At 38.3% G+C, this 21,784-nt stretch overlaps 1 protein-coding gene across 1 annotated transcript; it reads left to right on the forward strand.

Annotated features, from left to right (window-relative positions):
- Positions 1-581: 581 nt before the first annotated feature.
- On the forward strand, positions 582-1,523 carry SPRY2 (sprouty RTK signaling antagonist 2; the record flags this gene model as incomplete). Its single annotated transcript, XM_080613470.1, has 1 exon — positions 582-1,523. One exon carries the CDS (start codon positions 582-584, stop codon positions 1,521-1,523), a length of 942 nt encoding a protein of 313 aa, XP_080469596.1.
- Between the last annotated feature and the right edge of the window lie 20,261 nt (positions 1,524-21,784).

Raw genomic sequence — 21,784 nt, forward strand, 5'->3', positions numbered from 1 at the left:
TAAAATTTCCTATTTACATCATGTAAAATTTAATGTGTGAAAAGACTAGCCTACCAAAATATTATCCAGTTTTAAACAAAATTGGAGAATTATATGTCTGTCATCAGGAGGTCACATTACACTTGCTAAATACTTGCAGGCTTCTTTTTTCTTAATGTAAGTTTTTCAGTAGCGTGATGTGAAGAGTCACTTCAAGTGGCTGAAATGTGATCACTCTGAAGGCCATGGTCTAACCAGAAGATGGCCTAGGAAACCTTAGTTAGCAGGAGCGATATCTAGACTTTCTAGAGCCATAAGTTAAGATGCATGGACCTAGAACAGAATCCCTTTAAGCTGTCTAAAGGAGCAGGCAGGACAGGTTAAAGGAAGTGCATTCAGCTGGCAGGCACTCTGCCCCAGATGTGACTCTTTTTTAATGACTGATGCATTACTTGATTGTGTGCAGTGCTGTGGGATCCTGCAGGCTTGAAAGGCTGCTGGAGAAAGCATGAAATGTGTTGCAATAGTGAACCCTCTCTTTGTTGCTCCAGGAATTCAGATGTGTTCTAAGCCTGCTGGAGTGAGCACGCTTCTGGGCACTGATGGAGACAAGAGCTCAGCACAGCAGCGGGTCACAGGCCTTGCAACAGGCTCGGCGTGACAGTGGGAGACCACATGGGGAGCCCGACCTGCGAGATGTCCTGATGCAGCAGGTTCACGTCTTGTCGTTGGACCAGATCAGAGCCATCCGAAACACAAATGAGTACACAGAGGGACCTACAGTGGCTCCACGGCTGGGGATCAAGTCCACTCCTCGGCTAGCAACCCAACCCAAAAATGAAAGGCCCCATGGCTTGCCCGAGCATCGCCATTTTAGCCGGATTCAGCACACACAGACACATGCCTCTCCTCGAGCGCCTCTGTCCCGTTCTGTCAGCACGGTCAGCACAGGTTCACGGAGCAGTACAAGGACAAGTACGAGCAGTAATTCATCCGAACAAAGGCTTCTTGGGTCATCTCCGGGGCCAGCTGCTGATGGGATAGTCCGAATGCAGCCCAAGTCTGAGTTCAAGTCAAGTGAGCTGAAGCCGCTGAGCAAGGAAGACTTGGGAGCGCACAGCTACAGGTGTGAGGACTGTGGAAAGTGTAAGTGTAAGGAATGCACTTATCCAAGGACCCTCCCATCATGTTGGATCTGTGACAAGCAATGTCTTTGCTCAGCCCAGAACGTGGTCGATTACGGGACTTGTGTTTGCTGTGTGAAGGGCCTCTTCTATCACTGCTCTAATGATGATGAGGACAACTGTGCTGACAACCCCTGCTCCTGCAGTCAGTCACATTGCTGCACTAGATGGTCCGCCATGGGTGTGGTGTCCCTCTTTCTGCCTTGCTTGTGGTGTTACCTACCAGCCAAGGGTTGCCTTAAGTTGTGCCAGGGCTGTTATGACCGGGTAAATCGGCCGGGGTGCCGCTGTAAACACTCCAACACCGTTTGCTGCAAAGTTCCCAGCATCCCCCCCAGGAACTTTGAAAAGCCAACATAGCATCACTAGTCAGAAATACTAAAGTAACAGGGATTATTTTAACGTACATATGCAACCAACTAAGCAACTACGGTCTTGGCACTGTAGTAGAAGGGTTGGGGAATCTCCTTTGCTGTTTGCAGTGAAATGCTTGTCTCTGTGTGTGCCATCTTAACTGATACGCTTGTTAGAATCCAGCTAGTGGCATACAGAAAAAATTTAAAAAAAGGGATGCAGTACATTGTGACCCACATATTGCATAAGCTAAAGCAACACAGACACTCCTAGGCAACTCTATTGTTTGTGAATAGTACTTGCAAAATTTGTAAATTAGCAAATGACTCCTTTTTTTCATTGTTTTCTGCCAGAGATAATGTGCTATATTTTTGTATATACAATAATATTTTCAACTGTGAAAAATAAGTGGTGTCATAAGACATGGCACAGTCACAAAATATTATACTAATATGTTGTACATTCGGAAGAATGTGAATCAATCAGTATGTTTTTAGATTGTATTTTGTCTTACAGAAACCTTCTATTACAAGACTCTGATTTCCCTTTGGACTTCATGTATATTGTACAGTTACAGTAAAATTCAGCCTTTATTTTCTAATTTTTTCAACATATTGTTTAGTGTAAAGAATATTTATTTGAAGTTTTATTATTTTATAAAAAGAAATATTTATTTTAAGAGGCATCTTACAAATGTCACCCCTTTTTATGAGGACGTCATAGTTGCTGCAAATAAGGGGTGAACGATGCATATGTTCACTATAAAATAGAAAATATATTAACTTTTGAAATTAAACTGGGCTACTTGTCATTTTTTCCCCCTATTTACTGTTCTGAGTTGGGAGAACTGGTGCTTCTAACTGCAAATTTCACAGGGATACAGTTACAGTGAGTTCAATACAAGAATGAAAGTAGAATTTTTGAGTGTATTTTTTTGTGGTTGTTTGCTGCTTCACCTGAAAATAATGCAGGATTTTTTGCTTCCTTCCTTTGCACAAGTGTCCCATATACTGGTCCTACAATCGAAAAGGAAAATGAACACAGGAAAATGCATTAATTCATTCCAGACTAGGACTAATTGGCACTGAAAGCTTGACCTACTCTATAAGTGATGAGCTTTTGTGCTTCAAATAGGAAATAAGTAATCATTCACAAAAAATGTTAGGCTTGCATGGTTTTACTCAGAGAAAGAGAATAAAAAAAAGAAAGAAAATTAATACGGTCAGTGCAAAAAGCTTGCAGGATTATTTGTTAAAGTAGAAGAGTATGCCACAGCGAATGATAGATCTGAATGCAGTCCAGCCTTATGTCAAACATTGGCCTCACTTGTAAGAAGAAAGTTGCTTGATTTGTCATTTGTGGCAGTTACCTTCCACTGAGGTCAAAATCCTTTCGCTGCCAAGTTTCCCACCGGAAGCCTAGAGAATGATTTACCTTTCTTTATTAACAAACTATCATTTCCTGTTCTGAGCATGTCTCTCCAAATTTAGAGGTCTTAATGCTGAATTTTATTTATACGTTTCTTAAGCTGGCATTTAAGAAATCGTGAGTATTTTTAAGCTGACGCTCAGAAAAATCTCACAGCCTTTTCTGAACACTCTCCAACAAAAACAGGTTATAACTAATAAATTAAGAACTCACTAAAAGTTGAAAACCAGGGCATTGAGTAAATGTTACATCTTTTTGCCCCTTGATTTTCATCTGTGATCTGGTGCTTGAGCTATTTGACATAGGTCTGTAGTACTCGTAAATTTAACACTCTGTGTTTGTGTATTGGTTATCAATCATCAAGTGAAATTAAAAAGTGTAAGTTCTGACTAGTTTGCAAAACAAAAAATAGTTGATACATGGGCCTTGTTCTCATTCTTTTTTTTTTTTTCCTTTGCTTTCTGCACTAGTTGGCTGGATACCTTGGTATACAAAGACGAGCAGTATATAGCCTCCTGAGTGGAGTTTGCCAAGAAGAAGGTGGCTTTATGTTACATGAGTAATTTGTCTGTATTTAAAGTGCATCTGTATATTGCAACTGATTGTTGGGGCATATATGTGAGATTGTACATGGCTGCTGATAAACAGACTTTTATTACTTTTTTTAGAAATTCTGTTCCTGAAGGAGTTGGTAACCATCATGTGTTTCCATTCATTGAATGTAATTCTTGAATTAGGTTAGGTACTTATGCCTAAACTGTCCAGGGTTAATCTTACTGATTGAAAACAAACATGGGCATAATCCATTTATTGGGGGACCTTTGACCTTTATGCTGGAAACCCCAAAACCCACTGATTTCAGTAGACATTAAATCCAGTATTTTCATTGCGTGGATGAACTTGACAATACTGAAGGTGAGCCCTGTCTTTTCAGTGATTTATGTTTCGGTCAAGGCAGATATCTCTAAGGAAGACTGAAGGTGAAACTGGAAAACTGTCATGTACCTACTAGGTAAAATCTCCAGTACTTAAGATGTGTTTTGTTTTGCACTGTAGCAAATGCTTTGACAACTTAGGTAGGTTCTAAGGGAAAAGGAAAACCATCTTTTTGTTGATAGTGAAATCTGAAGCTGGTCTTAACATTAAACACTGGTCTTCACCTTCTACTTGGTTCTTAACAAAGATAAATAATGGATCTCCCCCACCCCAGGTAAGCTCACTACCAGTGAATTGGGTTGCACGTATGACACTTGGGAACGAGGACATACTGGAGGATGGCATTAGGCACAGACTGTTGAGCTAACTACAGTGCTGGGGTCTTGGCTTCAGTTACTATGAATTAGTGTGTGCGTATGCAGTGGACTCTTAAAAGTTGGCTTGTGTATGTCAGTTACCATTCTAATACTAAACTCAATTAGATAAGGTTTACTATTCTAAATAAAACCAAAATCTTGCCTCAAACAGATTAGATTGTTTTAGTAAGAATTAAGAGGGCTTTTTAAGTGGATTGAGATAATGTTATTAAAGCATGCCTACTTTGTCCTTTGAGATAGGAAAGTGGAGGTCCAAGAAAGGAAAGTTTTCCATGCACAGGTTTTGAGGATAACCGTGAAAGTCATGCCAGATACATGCCATACAAGACTCTGATTTTAGACAGCTACTAAGCCATGAGAAAGGAGAAAACCCGTTTTATTGCTGTATTTGTTGTATTGTTGCTTTAGTGTTTTGATCTGTTAACCTCTGATAAATTCTGAAGTCCCTGTAAAGTTTCCTTAAAGTTAAAGACCTGCAAGACTGGACTGACAGTTCACTGTAGTAACAGTGGAAACACATAGCTTTTTTCAAATATTTTTTTAATATGATGCGAGCTACAAATATGTTCATCAAATTTCCTTGTACGGTAACTTAAAATGGTCTCTATTAATATCCTTCAGCAAATTTTTTATTTTGCTGTTTAATGGTTTGAGGCTTGATTGTAATTTCTTCTTTTGAGATAGTGATCACAGAAAAAAAAAAAAAAAGAAACTTGGATTCAAGTGGAGAATAAAAAGGTATGGTACTTTAGATGGAAATAAAATGTGTTCTTAAAGGATTTAAGATCACATTTAGGTGAGTATTTATATATTCAAGTGAGTTACCAAATCAGTCTTCAAAAACCAAAATTTTCCAAATGAGGAAGTGCAGTAGTTAAGGGGTCATGATGATTAACATGATAGCTTTTTTGCACTTTCTGACAAAGCTCGTGGCATGTATGAGGTGGAACTGACTTGACAGTAGTGAAGTACTGATCATTTATGCACCATGCATATTTTTTTTTTAGTCTACAATATTACCTGTATTACCTTTTTCACTTTTGACAAAATATAAACCAATTCATTTCATGATGAGTGAAATCTTAAGTCTTATTCTTAGATGTCAGGGAGAGAATAGAATGCATTTCTGTACTGCAGTAGAACATTAAATTGTTTTTAAGAATTAACTGTTGGAGAAGATGGATTTGAACAGTCTGTCTCAGATGTTCCTAGATGCGTGCAGGTACAGCAAGTAATAATGATTTCACTTGCTGAGACTAATTTCTCAATCAGTCAGTGAAGCAGAGATCCAGAAAAAAAGTTGGCTGAATGTGAGAGCACGCTTGACTGAGTGATGTCTGTATGAACAGTATTGGATAGATTCCTTACTGAAAATGTCAGTGATGTATTGGCTCATCTTAAATCAATTACAGGTTGAGTTTGCAGGTAGACTACATTGTGGCAAAGTACACCAAATCCTTACCAATGAAAATACTCAGTTTTGTTCCTGTTTACCCAAACTGATTTTAAACTGGAAACGTAGAAGTTAAAGTTGATGTCTCATTGAACTCAGGACAGTTTGACACGGAAACTGTGCATATATAGTTCATATATATAGTTATTTTTCTTTCAAAAATACTGTCCATTTCAATCTGAGGAGACCCCCTTATGCCATAGTCTTACTTATTTTTCTTCATTTTTCTTCTTCTGGTTCCTCTCCTTCCCCTTGACCTTTTCTGGCCATACTACATAAAGGTTTATTGGCAGTTTCTAGGACAAAAGGTGAAAGAGGAGGATGAAACATGCTTTTCTTATTAGTTTTCTCTGTCTCTGAAAGTTTAAGACACAGTGGGAAAAATTACCTTGCTGTACTTAACCTGCATTTTGGAGGGAGACAAAGTGCTTTTCAATTCATGTGACATTGAAATCCACAGTTCCAGAAAACATCTTACTTTCGTTTCTTTAGTGTGATCTTTATTACCTAAAAAGGCTATGTCTCTTTAAAGAGTTTCCCTTTATTTTAACCTATTGGAGCTGTATTTCAGGTGGCAGAGACAGAGAGCTACTATAAAGGCATAATTTGCTGTTCCTCTGTCACAAGGGTTGTTCAGAAGATAGCTGATGCAGTTACCTTTGGGCATGGATAGAAACAATTTCGCTCGAAACAGGGCAGGAGCTCAGCATTTTCAGCCTTGGGAAAAGGCAACTAAAAGGTACTATATATCAAAAGTTTCTATTTGCCCGTGCTGTAGGAAACTTTTTTTCTCTGACTCAGAGTCTGTATGCTGGTTAGAGAAGCTTATGGCTAAAATGTTCTAACTTCTAGACTAAGATATATCCATTTCCGTTTCAGTAGAAGTTACCAATAATCAGAAGCTTTGACAACATAGCCTTCTATTACATAGGATTATTTATGAATATTTTAATACTTAGGAGTTCAACTTACATTTTAAAATACTCTAGCCAAGGGAGATAATCTGCTTTAAAAATGTAAAAAACTGTAATCAGAGGAGCTGTACTTTCCTCAAAGCCTGCCGCATAATTACAAAACCATTTGGTGCACCTGAGATACGTTACAAAAGAAGGCACTTGATGCAAATCAGATGATGTATGTGCAAGTTTAAGTTGGGAGAATCTGAGCCTGGTGTATTAGGATGAATCACCAATTTACGGACTTATGGACACCTAGAGAGCACCTTGAACAAAGTGGGGAATTTAAATTTGGTTTTTTCACCCTAATTTTATTTTGATCAAGAAGCAGTGTATATGAGTCAATCATGTGATTGCCAGCATGATTACTGATAAAAGAGTATCTTGATGCTCTTTCAGTGTGTCTCAAAAAAGCACAACAAAAGGGAAAATTTCTAAATGACCATTCAAAATTAACATTGTCATCTTCAGAAATGAAGTAAAACGTTAGGGCGGGAGCAGTTTCAAAATTAGTTGTTCTGTCAGAAAAATGCACTAATTGGTTAACTTAAAACTGTTTCTTTAAGTAGTGACAGATCCATGTTAGGTCTAAAAATCAATTCAGACCTTTGCCAGCTTCCACTGTAGTGCAGTTTTTATCAGTTTCTGATTTACTTGATGTCATTTCTTGTTATCATACCAGACACGCAAAACTTGGTGTACCACAAACCCTGTCAAATGCACAAAGTGAACAAAGTTTTTCTTCCGCCTCATTTCTCCTGCATAAACTGTTAAGGAGAAAATTTAAAAATTGTTTTGTTTGCTTTGGGCCATTTTGTGTATGTATTTTGTTTAATTATTGTAGACAGAGTGATAATTGAGTGTTGGTTTTGTGATTTTATTTTTTTTTTTCTTTCTCCTGATGTATTTGGCATGATGAAGTATGGAAGTAGAGCAGTTAAGGGACCAAGATTACACTTTGGGAACTTACCTAACTGCAGCTGCATTGAGTAGTAAAGAAACCCAGCCAGAAAATGCCTTCTTGCAGAACTCACTGAATGCATTGTGACTTTTAGTAGTAGGTTTATTGTATTGTCTTCTACCTCAGCTGCTCTGCAGATGGAGATTATGCAGTTGTTTATCATGTGTATGTTTTTATCCCTCAGTGACCTTTTTTGTTGTTGTTGTTGTTGAAGCACTGTATTCAAGTTCTAAAGCCTGCGCATGAGGATCCTATACTATTGCAGCTGAACGTGAAGGCTGTCTAATTGCACCCTGCCTACTACTCTCAATACTGTCCTTGGGAAGGAAGGCATTCCTCAGACCCCTTTGTCTCAAGTGGAACAAAAGCCTGCAAATTATTCAAAAATATGTATGGCAAGAGGGTAATGGTGTAAAAAGTGAACTTTACACCAGGACTGTGCCAGAACTGTTCTCTCCTGCATACGAACAATTACAGTACAAAGCCTGAAAGTACGTAACAATGTCCCTGGCCACCTATGTACTAGTAAATCAGACAGTAGGTGGAAATGTTCCTGGACAATGGGTTGTAATTGCCCACGCTAGTGAAGCGTTAAGACTTTCCCTGGTGTGAGTTAAGTGTGTGCCAAAAAGTGCTCTCCCAAGTTTTCCCCAGCACATTTCAGGAGCTAAAATGTTCCAGGGCCATTCCCAAAAGTCAGCTTGCCAGCAGCTCCCCTCTTTTAGAAGTTAAAGGAATTGTTCAGCATGGACACTCTCCTTTCAAGGCCAGCTGGAACGTGGTGCTCAGAACGTTCTTGGGCATGTTTACTACCAGTCTAGGATGAAGGTGATCCCTCCCACAAATCTCATCTGAAAGTATATTCACTCACAGACATCCTCATGTGCTAGGATGACACAATCTAATCCCCAGGTAGTAACTTAATTGCACAGAAGCAACATATTTCATTTTTCTGTCAAAGGAGTAAGGTAGGTGGCAATGCAACTTGTTAGAATTTTGCAAAGCTTAGGTGATAGGAACTCTTGCTCCAGTGTAGGGTAGCTATCTAAAATTATATATTGATATTTTGTATTATCCTGAGCATGTAATTTTTTTGTTTGATTTGGGAAATAGCATTTTTTCTTTTTGCAAAATTATTCCTTAAATATCTACTGGCAAGTCATAGAAACAGACTTTTGCCTATCTTTATCTTTCTTTACAAAGCAAGCTTTCATATATCACAGCATTTGGTTAATTTTTAAGAATTAAGATAGCATATCTTATTTTTGGAAGTTACATACATCTTGAAGAAAGCAGTCACAAAAAATTGTTTCCTTCCTTGATAATCACTATAACCTCATCTTTCCACAAGATATGGAAAGTGTTCTCTCTTTTTTCCTTTTAGCCTTATGCTCCCTTAGCCCCCAGGTTATAGAGTGGGTGGCTTATGGAACCTTGTGATTGCTGAGTGATTTTGCAGGCTTTCACAGAGAAAAACTGGTGTGTAAAGTGTTGCACTTGAGCTTGGCATCTGAGAGAATGGATCTCACTATAGTATTTTAGGTGTATGCAGATTATATTTCTATACCAATGCATTCTGAGGGATGTGGCTGGAGAGAAAAAGGCTGTCACAATTCACAATACACCCCTTAAAATCTCTGCTTTAGAAAAATTGAACAATATAAAACTTTTGTTATTGTTGTTGGGTTTTTTTTGTTTGGCTTTTTTTTTTTTTTTTTTTTTTTCAGTTGATAAATTAAGCAAAGTGAAATATTAGAGATGGAGAGACATCCTGTTCAGTTTATTAAATGCAGCCACGATTTGTGCTGTCTACATTTCACATAGTTTTTATCCAAAGACCTCACTTCAGCTGCAAGATTGGTGGGTGAAATGCCTGGCCTCACTGGAGGCAATGACAAAATTCTCCTTGACCTCCTTGAAACTTTGTATAGACAAGAGGTGAATTCCTGAATATGTACTGATTGAGCATACACTTGAATGGGTATCCTGGGAAAATCCCAGCTGCCTAGGGGAATAAAAAAAGTCTATAATTGCATGAGACACACTTTTGAATCAAGGAATAGCTACCTTACTTTAGGATTTTTAATCTTCATTCTGATCCTACTTAACTTACTCTATGACTAAGATAATTTATCTTGATCACTGCTATAGTATATATACAGTTGCTTTCCTCAGGCATTTCAAATGTTGCTGAGAGATTCTGTTTTGGGGTTTAATTCCATTAAGGGTGCTGCAGATTCCTGTTAGGCTTTTTACGGACAAACTTGTGCTGATACAAGCTTGTGTGTAGACTCTTCTCCCTGTATTTCAGCTTACTGTTATTAAACCTTTCTTGTATACTGAAGCTGCAACAGTTTCACTGAATTCAGCTTAGCTCAGCTGTTGCAAAAAATCTAGGGAGAGTATTAATTTGCTTTAGATGATAGTCTGGTTAATTGGCACAGGCTCATTTATGCTAAGAGTATCCGCACAGTGTTCTGTGACAGTATTACTAAATCAGCTATAAGCACTACCTGAAGTTAAATGAGTGAAAGCATGCTTAAACTACAGTGAGGTACTCAGAACAGAAGCGTCTATGTACACTAGCATTGCTTTGATCTAAGATGCCCATTAAGATGGGCAAAATACTTTTACAGTTACATTTCTGTATTGCACATTATATCTCCTGTATATATATATATGCACATCACAATTACATCTTCTTTAGGGGAAGTGACGAATGGAAGGAAAGAAACTACTTCCTATTATCGTGTTTCACTGTTACTAATATGCTTCTTTCAGAGTATCATCTTTCTCTGTAACATTGTTCCTTAGTTTCTAAATGAGACCATGAAAGGTACTCCTTACCCTCTCCCCTGAGAGGGTACATCTTCAGAGTGGAGTGCATCTACCCTGTCCTCTGTTACTTTGTTTATTGAAGTCTCCCAGGCGTGGTAAGTTGGTCCAGTAAACAGAACACCCTTCTTCCACCATGTACTTTCAGTGAGAAATGGGTAACGAAGATGCTGGTTTTCTTATTGCTAATTGTACATAATATAGCAACTTTCAAAGGCTTTGTTAAGTCCAAACAGCACTGGTGTAAGCTCTCACACAAATGCACAGAAAGGCAGATTCCCAGCCCCTATATATAAACTGCTCTGGGAGAAGAAATCTTCAGAAGGTGATTAGTAAAAGGGAGGATGAGTGCACAAATGTGATGTGGTTATATAAGCCAAGAATATGCATATCGTGATGATGCCAAATCTTTTAAATATTCTTTAAAAGTATAGGAACTTTTTAAATGCTGAAAATTTTCAATGTATGTAGAAAAGCCGAAAAAATGAGTAAATTAACCTCTTCTCTTTTGGTTTGGATAGGCACAATCAGTTTATCAGTTTCTGTTTATGGCTGCAGCTGTGCTACAAATAAAATTATCAGGCTATAAATAGCTTATATCAGGTTTTTCAGGGAGAATAATAAAAAAAAATACCTTGTGTAGATGGGAGGGCTGTAGTAGCAATGGCCATAAAATACCATGAAATAATGACTGTCTCATTGAATCTACTGTTGGCTTGGCTTTACAGAGAGATTCAGTTCCACGGTAGTACAGACACTAAGTAGACACAAAAAATACCTGCTTAGTTTTCTGAATTTAGTGACATAAATCTGAATTGTCCACGTGATTTAGACATCTCAAGTTGACAGCATGAAACATGAAAGTTGTTGCATTTTGTCTGTGTTTTTTTGGTTGAGGTTTTGGCAATGCATGTCAATGAAAAGAAGTGCCATCCTTGGTACCCGTTTCAGAGATTTGCAGGCTTAGTGGGACAAGGAAACACCAGAGACAGAACAAAAAGTGTCAGAGTGGAAGATTTTGTCCGTTTTGTTGTTTGCTTCCCCTGGTGGGGTGGGTATTTTTTGTTCGTGGTGACTTTTTTCCACTGCTTGTTTGTTTCAGTCTGTCTTTCTTAATGGTCCTCATCGCTTTCAGGTCTCTCAGGGTCTGCCAGTCCTTCAGGCATGATCAGCCCTTTGCCTTAATGAGATAACATGGGATATGAAATGCAAAAATATACTCCTGTAGAAAATTATGTAACAGCATTGCAGAATGGTGTTTGTTGTCACTGTGGGGCTTTTTGTGATTCTGGGGTTTGTTTATTATTAAGGTAAGTGAGGCCCCGAATCTCAAGTTGGGTTAATCAACCTGGCTTCACTAATGGTAGTGATGTTCTGGTGATTTGCACCAAGCAGAACAAGTGACCTCATAACTTGTTATTAAAAAAAAAAAAAAAAAAAAAAAATAAAGATGGTTTTACACAGTAGAATAAGAATCTAAAGATTTTATCAACTTCTGTTTCTTACTGCGTCTTTGTTGAACAATAGCTTTCACTATAACTCAAGACAGTTCATATTCCTTATTTATAATATTTTAAAAGCTATTATTTATTGCGTACAAGATTCTTGCACAAAAGGAATGCTTTCAATTCAGTCACTTAACTTTAGGATCCCAGGATCACTTGAGTATTCCCAGATTTTTATGAAAAAAGTATAATCCCTGCAAGAGGAAGAAAACTGATCATTTCAATTTATATGCAACAGTGTTTTACATTTTTGAAAAATACTTAAAGCATGTGTTGTGTGGCAGACATTTATGCTGAGTCTATTTATTACAGGGTGAATAATATTTTGACAGAATGATTCATCTGGCTTATTTTAGAGGCTGCCTTGAATTCTGGTCATTTCTATAGATACTGCAATTCATAGTCATTAGTAAGCTGGTAGTTTGATCTAACCGCAGGTACCTGTTGCAGGCTGTGAATGGAAGAATTTATTTTTAGTGCAAAACCACAATATGAATATTTTCCACTCTGAAAGTTTAAAAAACCCTTTAAGTAAAAATTTTACTTTTTCACTGTGATGTGATGTGGCTCTGATGTCAGGCATACTGGGTTCTTCTTATGGAAAATCCTTGAAAATGCCTGACTCTCTATTGAAGTTGACAAGAATTTCCTCCACTTAACCCCTTCAGTGCCCCTGGGCATTCAGTTCACATCAAACAAAAGGGAGCTCCTACACCTCCTAGGTGGGGATGGTTGGATGTTGACAAATCCAAGATGAAAAAAATGAAATGGAAAAACCTGGGCCCTGGGGCCATCAGGAAGGAGGTTTGTGGGTAGGCTGTGATATGAAAGGCAGCGTCTCTGGACAGCTGTGCTTTTACAACACAACCACTACAACTGCCCTGTTGATACAGAAGCCTGCATTTTGGCACAATGTGGGTTTTGTTTGTTTGTTGGGCTGGGATGTTTGGGGATAACTCTGTCATTTCCTCAAGATTAAGAGGTAGAAGTGGTCTGTAATTTAGGGAGGCATCAGCTCTGCTTAGTAACACTCAATGGATTAATCATGGTAGAGAACCATCTACATGCCTTGAGCGCATGAATCCTATATTTAGTTACTGACAGTCGCCATGTGAATCGCATGCTCTACTGAACCTCTTGACTAGTCTCCTCAGTTAAGTAAGGTGACATGAATGATTATATCTGGAGTTATGAAAGCTATTATTCAGAGTAAGGGTGGGCAGACTAACTCACCCACCATGGACTATATCGCAGAAGAATAAGATTCTGAGGCCTATAATCAAACCCATTGGCCTATACACAAACTTTCCATGTTTTTCTATAAAACATTTGAATTGCATTAGAGATAAGATGGAGCAACAATGCTTGTTATCTAGGTGTCTTTATACTTCAGTTTATAATTTTGCAACCAAGCCTAATCTATAACACAATTAAAAACAAGTAGATAAAGTGGAAGACAAGAATATAATGCAGTTTAAAAACCGGAAAAGTTTCTAGCTCATATCCAATGATCAGTTCATTTTCAGGATGTCTTGGGTTCAGCAGTAGCAGTCATTTTTTCTCCTTCTTAGTAGCTGGTGCAGCACTGTGTTTTGGACTTTAGGACTGGGAACAGCACTGATAACACCGATATTTTTAGTTACTGCTCAAACGTTTAGTCTGACCAAGGACTTTCTGAGTCTCATGCTCTGCCAGGGAGGAGGAGAACCTGGGAGGAAGCAGGGACAGGACACCTGAACCAAACTAGCCAAAGAGGTATTCCATACCACAGCACGTCATGCCCAGGATGTAACTAGGAGTTACCCGGAAGGGCTGGCTCACTGCTTGGTTGGGCTGAGTGGTATTGTATTCTCTTCCCTTGTTACTTCCTTTATCATTATTATTATGGGTGGTAGCAGTAGTGGTTTGTGTTATACCTTAGTTACTGGACTGTTCTTATCTCAACCGGTGGGAGTTACATTCTTTCCATTCTCCTCCCCATCCCTTCGGGAGTGGGGGGAGGAAGAGGGGGAGTGAGTGAATGAGCTGCGTGGCTGGGTTTAAACCATGACACAGGACAAGGATCGGCTCCTAAGCCTTGACTGAGAGCCTGGTTTCCACAGAATATTAGGGCTTTCAGATGACTGATGGGCTTTGGTCGCTGTTCACCACCAAGCTTTTACCATTCCAGTCAGAGAGGCTACTGACCTTCCCTGCTTTAGGTTGTTGCCACATTTCCACAGCTTTAAAAAGATTTAAAAATAATTTGTGGATTTCTTTGATGGAGGAAAATTACTTTCTCCTTTATATTTGTGATGCATCTGAAGTTCAGATTTTGTTCCTTTTCTTAACAGGCCAAAAGAAAGTATATGATTTAGTTCTGTTAGCTCAATTAATATATCTTAGATGAAGAAGGCTGTTGTCTTTGTGTCCACATGAGGAAGGAAAGAAAAAAAGTCTGTTTTTTTGTATTAACTGTCTGCTCACACATCATCATTAGCATAAGGTAAAATATTCATGTGGTTAAAGATGCTTGAATTCCAGTGCATGTGGTTTGGTCATTCATGTTACCAAGAAAATGTTTACCATCTCTACCAATATGTGTTAAAAGCTACAGTCATGCTCTTAGCACTGTGATTTTACCATTTGATAAGCAGAAAATGTTTTTTTACAAAACACAAGCAAATAAGTACCATTCCCCAACCAATATTCTTAGAAAAGATAATCCTAAAGCTTCCGGTTAACACCTTCAGAGATGTTACTAACCATCTAGCATTTCACATCTGTGGCTTAAAAAGCAAGGGACTTCTGTTTTATAATTCAAACACTTCTTCTCCTCTTAACATGTTTTTTGGTTTTTTTTTTCCAGGTAATCATCACTTCATTGCCCAAGCAGGATCATTTGATTTTTGGCCTAGAAGCAGGAAGGCACAGAGAGAGCATTTCAGGAGAATACCCCATTCTGGGTGCAGAGAGGAAGAAGTATCAGGAGCATATTTCATTGTACATTCTAGAGCACATGACGTGTAAACATCCTTTTGGTAAGCAATGTAACCTTACCACAGGACTGTAAATATTTTTGGTAATTACTTTTTTTGATTCTCACTTTTTTAGTGTGATTGTGTGTCCTGGTTTTGGCTGTTGTGAAAGGGCCATCTCGGCTTTCAGATCCTCATTGCTATGAACTGAGGGCAAGAAGAGAATCTTGACCATGATTAAACCCTGGATTCAACTTCCCTGAATTTATAGGGACTATAACAACAGTTTTTTAGGGATTACAGGTTTCTAAGGCTATAATAGACTAATATTCTGTATTTACCTGCTAGCTAAAGTGAAGGACATCCAGTAAGGGAAGAGTCAGTTGATAGGTTTATTTAGGAACCTTTGAGGAGGCTTTCAAGAAGGAATAGTGAAACCAAGGTGCATCTATAATAACGAGTTAGATAAGAAGATGCATAAGGCAATCTCCAGGGACAGTCTTCAGAACTAGACACAGTCCCATCAACACCCATTATGATAACCAGCTTCAAGAACCCAACTGCAACCTGCTTCTGGACTGGCTTAACATACTTCATTTTTGTAAATTTGGTGTTAAAAAGTGAGACATAAACCTTGCATGTATCTGTGAAATGTTTGCCTTATAGACAGTAGATCCTTGAAAGGAAATTAAGATGGATGGGGTGTGTGTGTGCATACTCCCTGGTATCCCAGTCCAGCAGTGGTGAAAGTGGTAGAGGTAGAAAGGGAATGGACTGCAGAGAGTAGCCTCCCCTCCCCTCCTCTCCCCTCTCCTATCGCCTCTTCTTCTCCTCTCCTCCTCCTCTCCCTCCACTCTCCTTTTCCTCTCCCTCCCCTCTCCTTTTCTTTTTTCTCCTTTTCATTGCCTTTCCTTGCTTTGCTTTGGCAAAATGGAGCCCTGGATGGTTGAAAATGTTTTCTCTAAATAGCATCTCTGTTGTCACCATCAGAAACTGCATTCTGGGATATACTCACCACTTTTCTGAGGCCATAGGAAGTCCCCATGTTCTTAAGATGTTTTGGAGCTGCAGAAATTCATACCAAGTCTGACTTGTCTTGTGTTTTCCTCAAGCAGATGTAGGCGAATTACAGTACTGCCTGTGTGTCACTCTGCTGCAGTTTACTACAGTCTATCGAGGCTCATATGGCTGTCCATCCTTGTCCATCATCTCCATCTGAATTCTGTTGGAAAACTTGTGTAGAAGTAATGAGAAACATCTCATGGAGCTGTGCTGGAACTGTGATTTTTTTTTTTTTTTTTTTTTTTTTCCCAGTGTGAATGGGGACAATTGACAATGGGAAAAGGCAAATTGTTCTGCTAAGAATGTTGATAAAGTAATTCTCTACAATGGTCTTCAGGAAGATTTTTCACAAAAATTCAGCTTTTTATACAGTTAAATCAATGAGACACTACAACTGGTGTCCCACAGAAAGGCAAACAACATGAACAGAGATATTTAGCTTATAGATGGTTCTGCAAGTTTAGCAAGTTGGCGAGGTGACAGCAAGCATTCGTGCCCAGGAGATCAGCTCTGGGATATGCAGAAAAGATAGACTCTGATATGTCAATATTTAAGAAATAGTGAAGTACCTCTTTGCAGCTTTGCTGAATGGAGAAACCCACATCCTACTGGTCACAGTTTTAATATAAAAACCTGTGCAGTGGCATGATATTGTTGAAGTATGAAAGTAAAACACTGGAAAATATTTTGACACAGTCTTAGTGGTCTTTGTGGTTTAAAGGCTATACTTCTACATGTTAGCTTCACTGAGCAGAGAAGTGGTAATGTGATGTAGGACAAAGTTAACGTGCAGACATAGCAGGAGGGAAAATTATGGTTTCTCAAGCTCTAGTTTTGTTCAGGTCAGAGTCACATGTGTTGTAAAGGAAATACTGAGATACAGGATGAACTTGGATTTGATCACCCAGTGCCTTCCTGTCTGTAAGATTGGCTTTAAGCCTACTCTTCCTCTTTAGCAATAGTATTTTAATACGTAGTCCTCAGAGCTATTAGAGCATAGACTGAACTTACAAAACCTGAAACGATTATAGCCCAAATTTTTGCTTCCCACACCTCAGTTAGAAAATAACTCTACATTTCTGATGCAGATTTTTTTTAAAGTTAGACACTTTGAAGTATTAAATACTTGATAAAGGAATTGTAAAAGTAAATTTTAATTGAAGACCCTCTCCTCTCCTCTCCTCTCCTCTCCTCTCCTCTCCTCTCCTCTCCTCTCCTCTCCTCTCCTCTCCTCTCCTCTCCTCTCCTCTCCTCTCCTCTCCTCTCCTCTCCTCTCCTCTTCTTCTCCTCTCCCTCCCCTCTCCTTTTCTTTTTTTCTCCTTTTCATTGCCTTTCCTTGCTTTGCTTTGGCAAAATGGAGCCCTGGATGGTTGAAAATCATCTCACTTCAGATGTCCATAGCTTATGCATCTATTTCTACACTCATCACTCTTTGTTTCCCTTATCTTTATTGTATGTAAATGAATAATCTTAGGGGTATGTGCATGCTACCAGCTGTTACAGAGCACAATGTGGAGGACTGGGCTGGGGTTGTGGTGTGTTGCGATTCTAGGTTGGAATATTTACATTGCTTCTTGACTGGCAATGATGTTGGTGTCAGTTGCTGATTCACAGTGCATCCCTGTCCTATGTAGAAGAGTAACTGCTGAATGACCCTGCATCCATTTTGCAAGTGAGGTGCTGTGAATGGCAACCAATGGCACAACGTCTCTCTTGGCTTCTTTGGGATCAAAATGCTTTAAGCACAGCATATGTGCAAATCAGAAGAGTCCAAATAAAAATTCAAGATAAATTTGCTTTAAAAACAACCCCTCCAATGCACTGAATAACAAGTGTAGATGCACCTGTAAGGTACGTATGTATGGTCTCTTTAATCTAATTCGTATTCATCTACATTAATATGAGCTGAATTGGTTAAAAAGAAAGCATATGTGACTAGCCCAGACGGAGATAGAGATACTTTTATTTTTAAGCTTGATTAAAATTAATATGATGCTGTGCTTCTTTTTACGATAAGATTTTTTCTCCACATTCAGGTATATAAGATGTTGCACTGAAACTATTTTTCTAACTCTTAATCTGTACATTATTTGGATATGGAGCCCTGTCTTTTTTTTAGATATTTTATCTATTTGATATGTCATACCATTCCATAACTACATCTAAACATATTTTTGAAATTATGATTTTTAAAAATAAAAATTTAAAAGACAACTATTTCTAAATTCTGTATTAATTTAGAAATAATTAATTCATTGCAAGCTTCTGTGCTAAATGCATTTGTCTATACATGAAAGAATTGTCTAAGATTCCACTACAGTCAATGGGAGTTATACACAGTTGTTCAGACTTGAATGCTTTGTGCCATTTGAGTTGTCCAAGTGTATTTGTTATATTTTCATGGTCTGGCATGACCATCAAGGGTGGCAAGTGGAGTCCAGATATGGCACTAGCTACCTGTACAAAGGCAATTCAGAAGTCAGAGAATCAGCAGGGTCAGAAGATTCAATGAAAAATGCATCTTTTAAGTCATCCTAAAGCAAATCTCTAGGTTTGACTAGATGAATAGTGCTCTAGAAACCCTTGATTGGAATGACTAGGTCTCCATTGCCTTAGCTTAGACACCTACATTTATTTTTTCCTAAATTTATATATCTGATTCTTGAACAGAATCCTACCATGCTTTTAACTGTTACAAGTATAATCATTTTATGGTTCTGATGATTATGACAGTTTCTCAAGGTCTTTTATTCATTATATTTAGTGCAATATACTAAATATACATGAAAACTGCACATCCCACTTCTCACAGTTGTATCTCTGGGGCTGAACAGTCTTGTTATTGCCAAAAATAATTCCCCAAGCGCAGCTTTCATGGAGCATAACATTGAGACTCAATAGAAAGTTGTTTCATGGCTTATAAAATACACTGTCAAATAACAGTGCCAGTGATTTTTTTCCAGGCATGTAGAAAAAGGCAGGACTGTACAGAATTACTTAAGATCATTTAGTGTAATCATCTACAGTAAGAAGGACTGAATGTACTGCAGCCATTCCTTGCAGGCAGTTGCCTAATCTGTTCCTAAATAAGCCTAATGAATGATTTCCTGTTAAGTCCCTGTTCTAATATTTTACCTACTATATACAAGAAGATTGTTATTTCCTCCTTTTATAAAGTTTGGTTCTTGAGAAAAAAAAAAAAAATCCATCAGCTGCAATATGCATTTTATGGTGATTATATCTAGAACATCCTGTAGAAGTGCTTATGTCTGCATTGACTGTAGTGGAACACCATGACCTTTTCTCACCACGGAAATGTAAGGGAGGCCACTATTGGTCAGACAAAAGATCTATAGTGCCTTTTATCCTACTCCTTACAAAAGTAGGGGATATATAAAACATGCTAGTTAGTACAGATAATACCTCAGGAACACTATCCACTAATTGAGTAACTTTAAACCCAGAAACATCCTGCATCCAATCTACTGTTTCAATGGCCTTTAATGACCTTTCTTATAATTTCTAAAGCCTACTTTCTTAAGCTATTCTAAAATCATAATCTACAGTATCCTTCAGCAAGCAGTTCCACCGTTAGACTATAAATCTAGCTTTTAGCTGGCCAGAGAATGTAAGATTAATTTCACACTAAACACTTGCAAACAGATTGTTATAGATGTATTTCAGTACCTTTATGAGAACTGAAGGTACACTGACTGATCTATTCTTTGATCTAGAATTCCATGACTGTGTTGAAGCACTTAACCTGTCCTATGAACCTCTCAGCAGGGGTTATTAGCTCAGGTGTACCACAAAGCGAATTCATCTAACTGGGTACACATGTTTCTAGGGTCTCTGCACTAAGCTTCACTGTTTTCTATAGGCATTTATTATGCTGCTGTTGCTGCTAATGCTTTTGTCAAGTTATGGAAAAGAAATATTGCCAGATTGGTTTCGGTGTCTTTGCACTTCAAATTCCTGCAAGAATTTTGAAGAGTGATGCAGAATACAAGAATCACATCAGTGTCATAATGTTGTAAGGCAAATGCATGAGCAGGAGCAGAATTATGCTTCTAGAGTTTCTTTTTGTGGGGAGGGAGATCTTCCTCAGTATAGGAGCATAATAAATAAATTTAGAATTTTTTATCAAAGTTTGATGAAATGTTTAAGTCCCTCTGTATTCAGTTTTGCATCTTTGCAGTTTTGCTTTGCATGTAGCACTGCATGGTACTGTTTGAAGCTTCCTATGATCTCTTGCAATGTGTAACAGCTTTCTTTTTTTTTTCTTTTTTGATTATTACTATCAGTGTTACAGCAGCAGCCCCCCCCCAGTCCAGAAATATTAGAACTGCATCCTGCTAAGGGAAGGACATATAGGACAGCCATTAAACATAACGACAAGCATAAATCCAAGATGTACTTGGTGGCACAAAATGCAAATAAGGTTAGATGCACTCCTGGAATCTGGCTGGTGAGACCATGTTTATAACTCCTTTGCACAGCAGCAAGGAGGATAAACCTGTTTATCTGGTCTATTGATTTCTTGTTGCTCTGAATCCTGATACTTTGATTTTTTTGGCTTGAATCTTTATGCTGCAAAAAGGGTGAAACTGATGCTTAGGGCCATGTCCCTAGGGGTAATGTATGGATCAGGTATGCAGGTTGCTGGCAGAGTTTTTTCTAAGGTAAGTCTGCAAAACATGCAGCTACAGGTCTCCCTTTAGGAAGGGTTTCAAACCCACCTCTCTCATTTTACATGTTAAATGTGGCCTAGAGGAACATCCACCCACACCAAATGGAAAAGGCAGATTTCCTTCCAGTTCCAAAAACATTATAGACATCTGCCAAATGACATTTCTAATTCTTCCCGTAAAAAATGGAAAGCTAAACAGAAGCATCACTCTTCCAATAAATCCATTCCAAACTCTTCCTGATTTATTCCAGATCCTCTGCATTTTGGTGAGGCTGTTGAATAATACTCACTTTTGTTCTCCTTACAGGACTTACTTCAGAGTGTATTTTATATGGGTGTTCCTTCAGAGGTTTTTCAAAATGCTCTAGAAATCATAAAGAGGCAAAGTTTGACTTCTGATACATGTATTCAGTTCCTATTGACTTCGGTGGGGAGTTTCAAGCCGGAATAGACAGTGTTGGAAACATTTATTTAGGCACGCTAAGGAAAATGGGTAGCTCTGAATAAATGTTAATATTTCCATCAAGTAGAACAAAATTTAAGCACCTTAGATTTTGGGTTTTTTTTAATACAAGAAAGAGACAAATCACTAAAATATGTTTAAGAAATCAAAGGAATGGTGAAATGAAGAAATCCACAAAAACTTCTTGTTGGGAGGCTTTCTTACAAACTCTTTATTTAATCACAACATCTCGCAATAGATGTATCATCTCTAAGATGTAAATAAAGGATAAAGCTTTAACTTGCTTTTTAATGCAGTGAGATTTTTGAAAAGCATCCAAATTCATATTACCACAAAGAAAATAGGTCTTATGATTTTATCCTTTACATTATAAGGACATTGAAAGGGCTGTTTTCAGCTGTCACTGTTGTGCCTCTGTTTGTTCTGGAAGGTTTTTGCAGACTGACTACTTGGACAAGCACAAGAAGACCTGAGATCTCTGGCTATGTCCTGACCTGGTCAGATGGAGCCAGATCCTGTCCAAAATCAAGTAATTGCACTCAGGTTGCTCAACAGTGCTTGTTACCTCAAAACAGAAGTGCCATGTGAATGTGTCTATATATGACTTTGGATCAGAGCTGGCGCATGTCTGGCCATTTTGAAGA

Source organism: Psittacula echo (genome assembly GCF_963264785.1).
Source record: "Psittacula echo genome assembly, chromosome: 3".
NCBI classification, from domain to species: Eukaryota; Metazoa; Chordata; class Aves; order Psittaciformes; family Psittacidae; genus Psittacula; species Psittacula echo.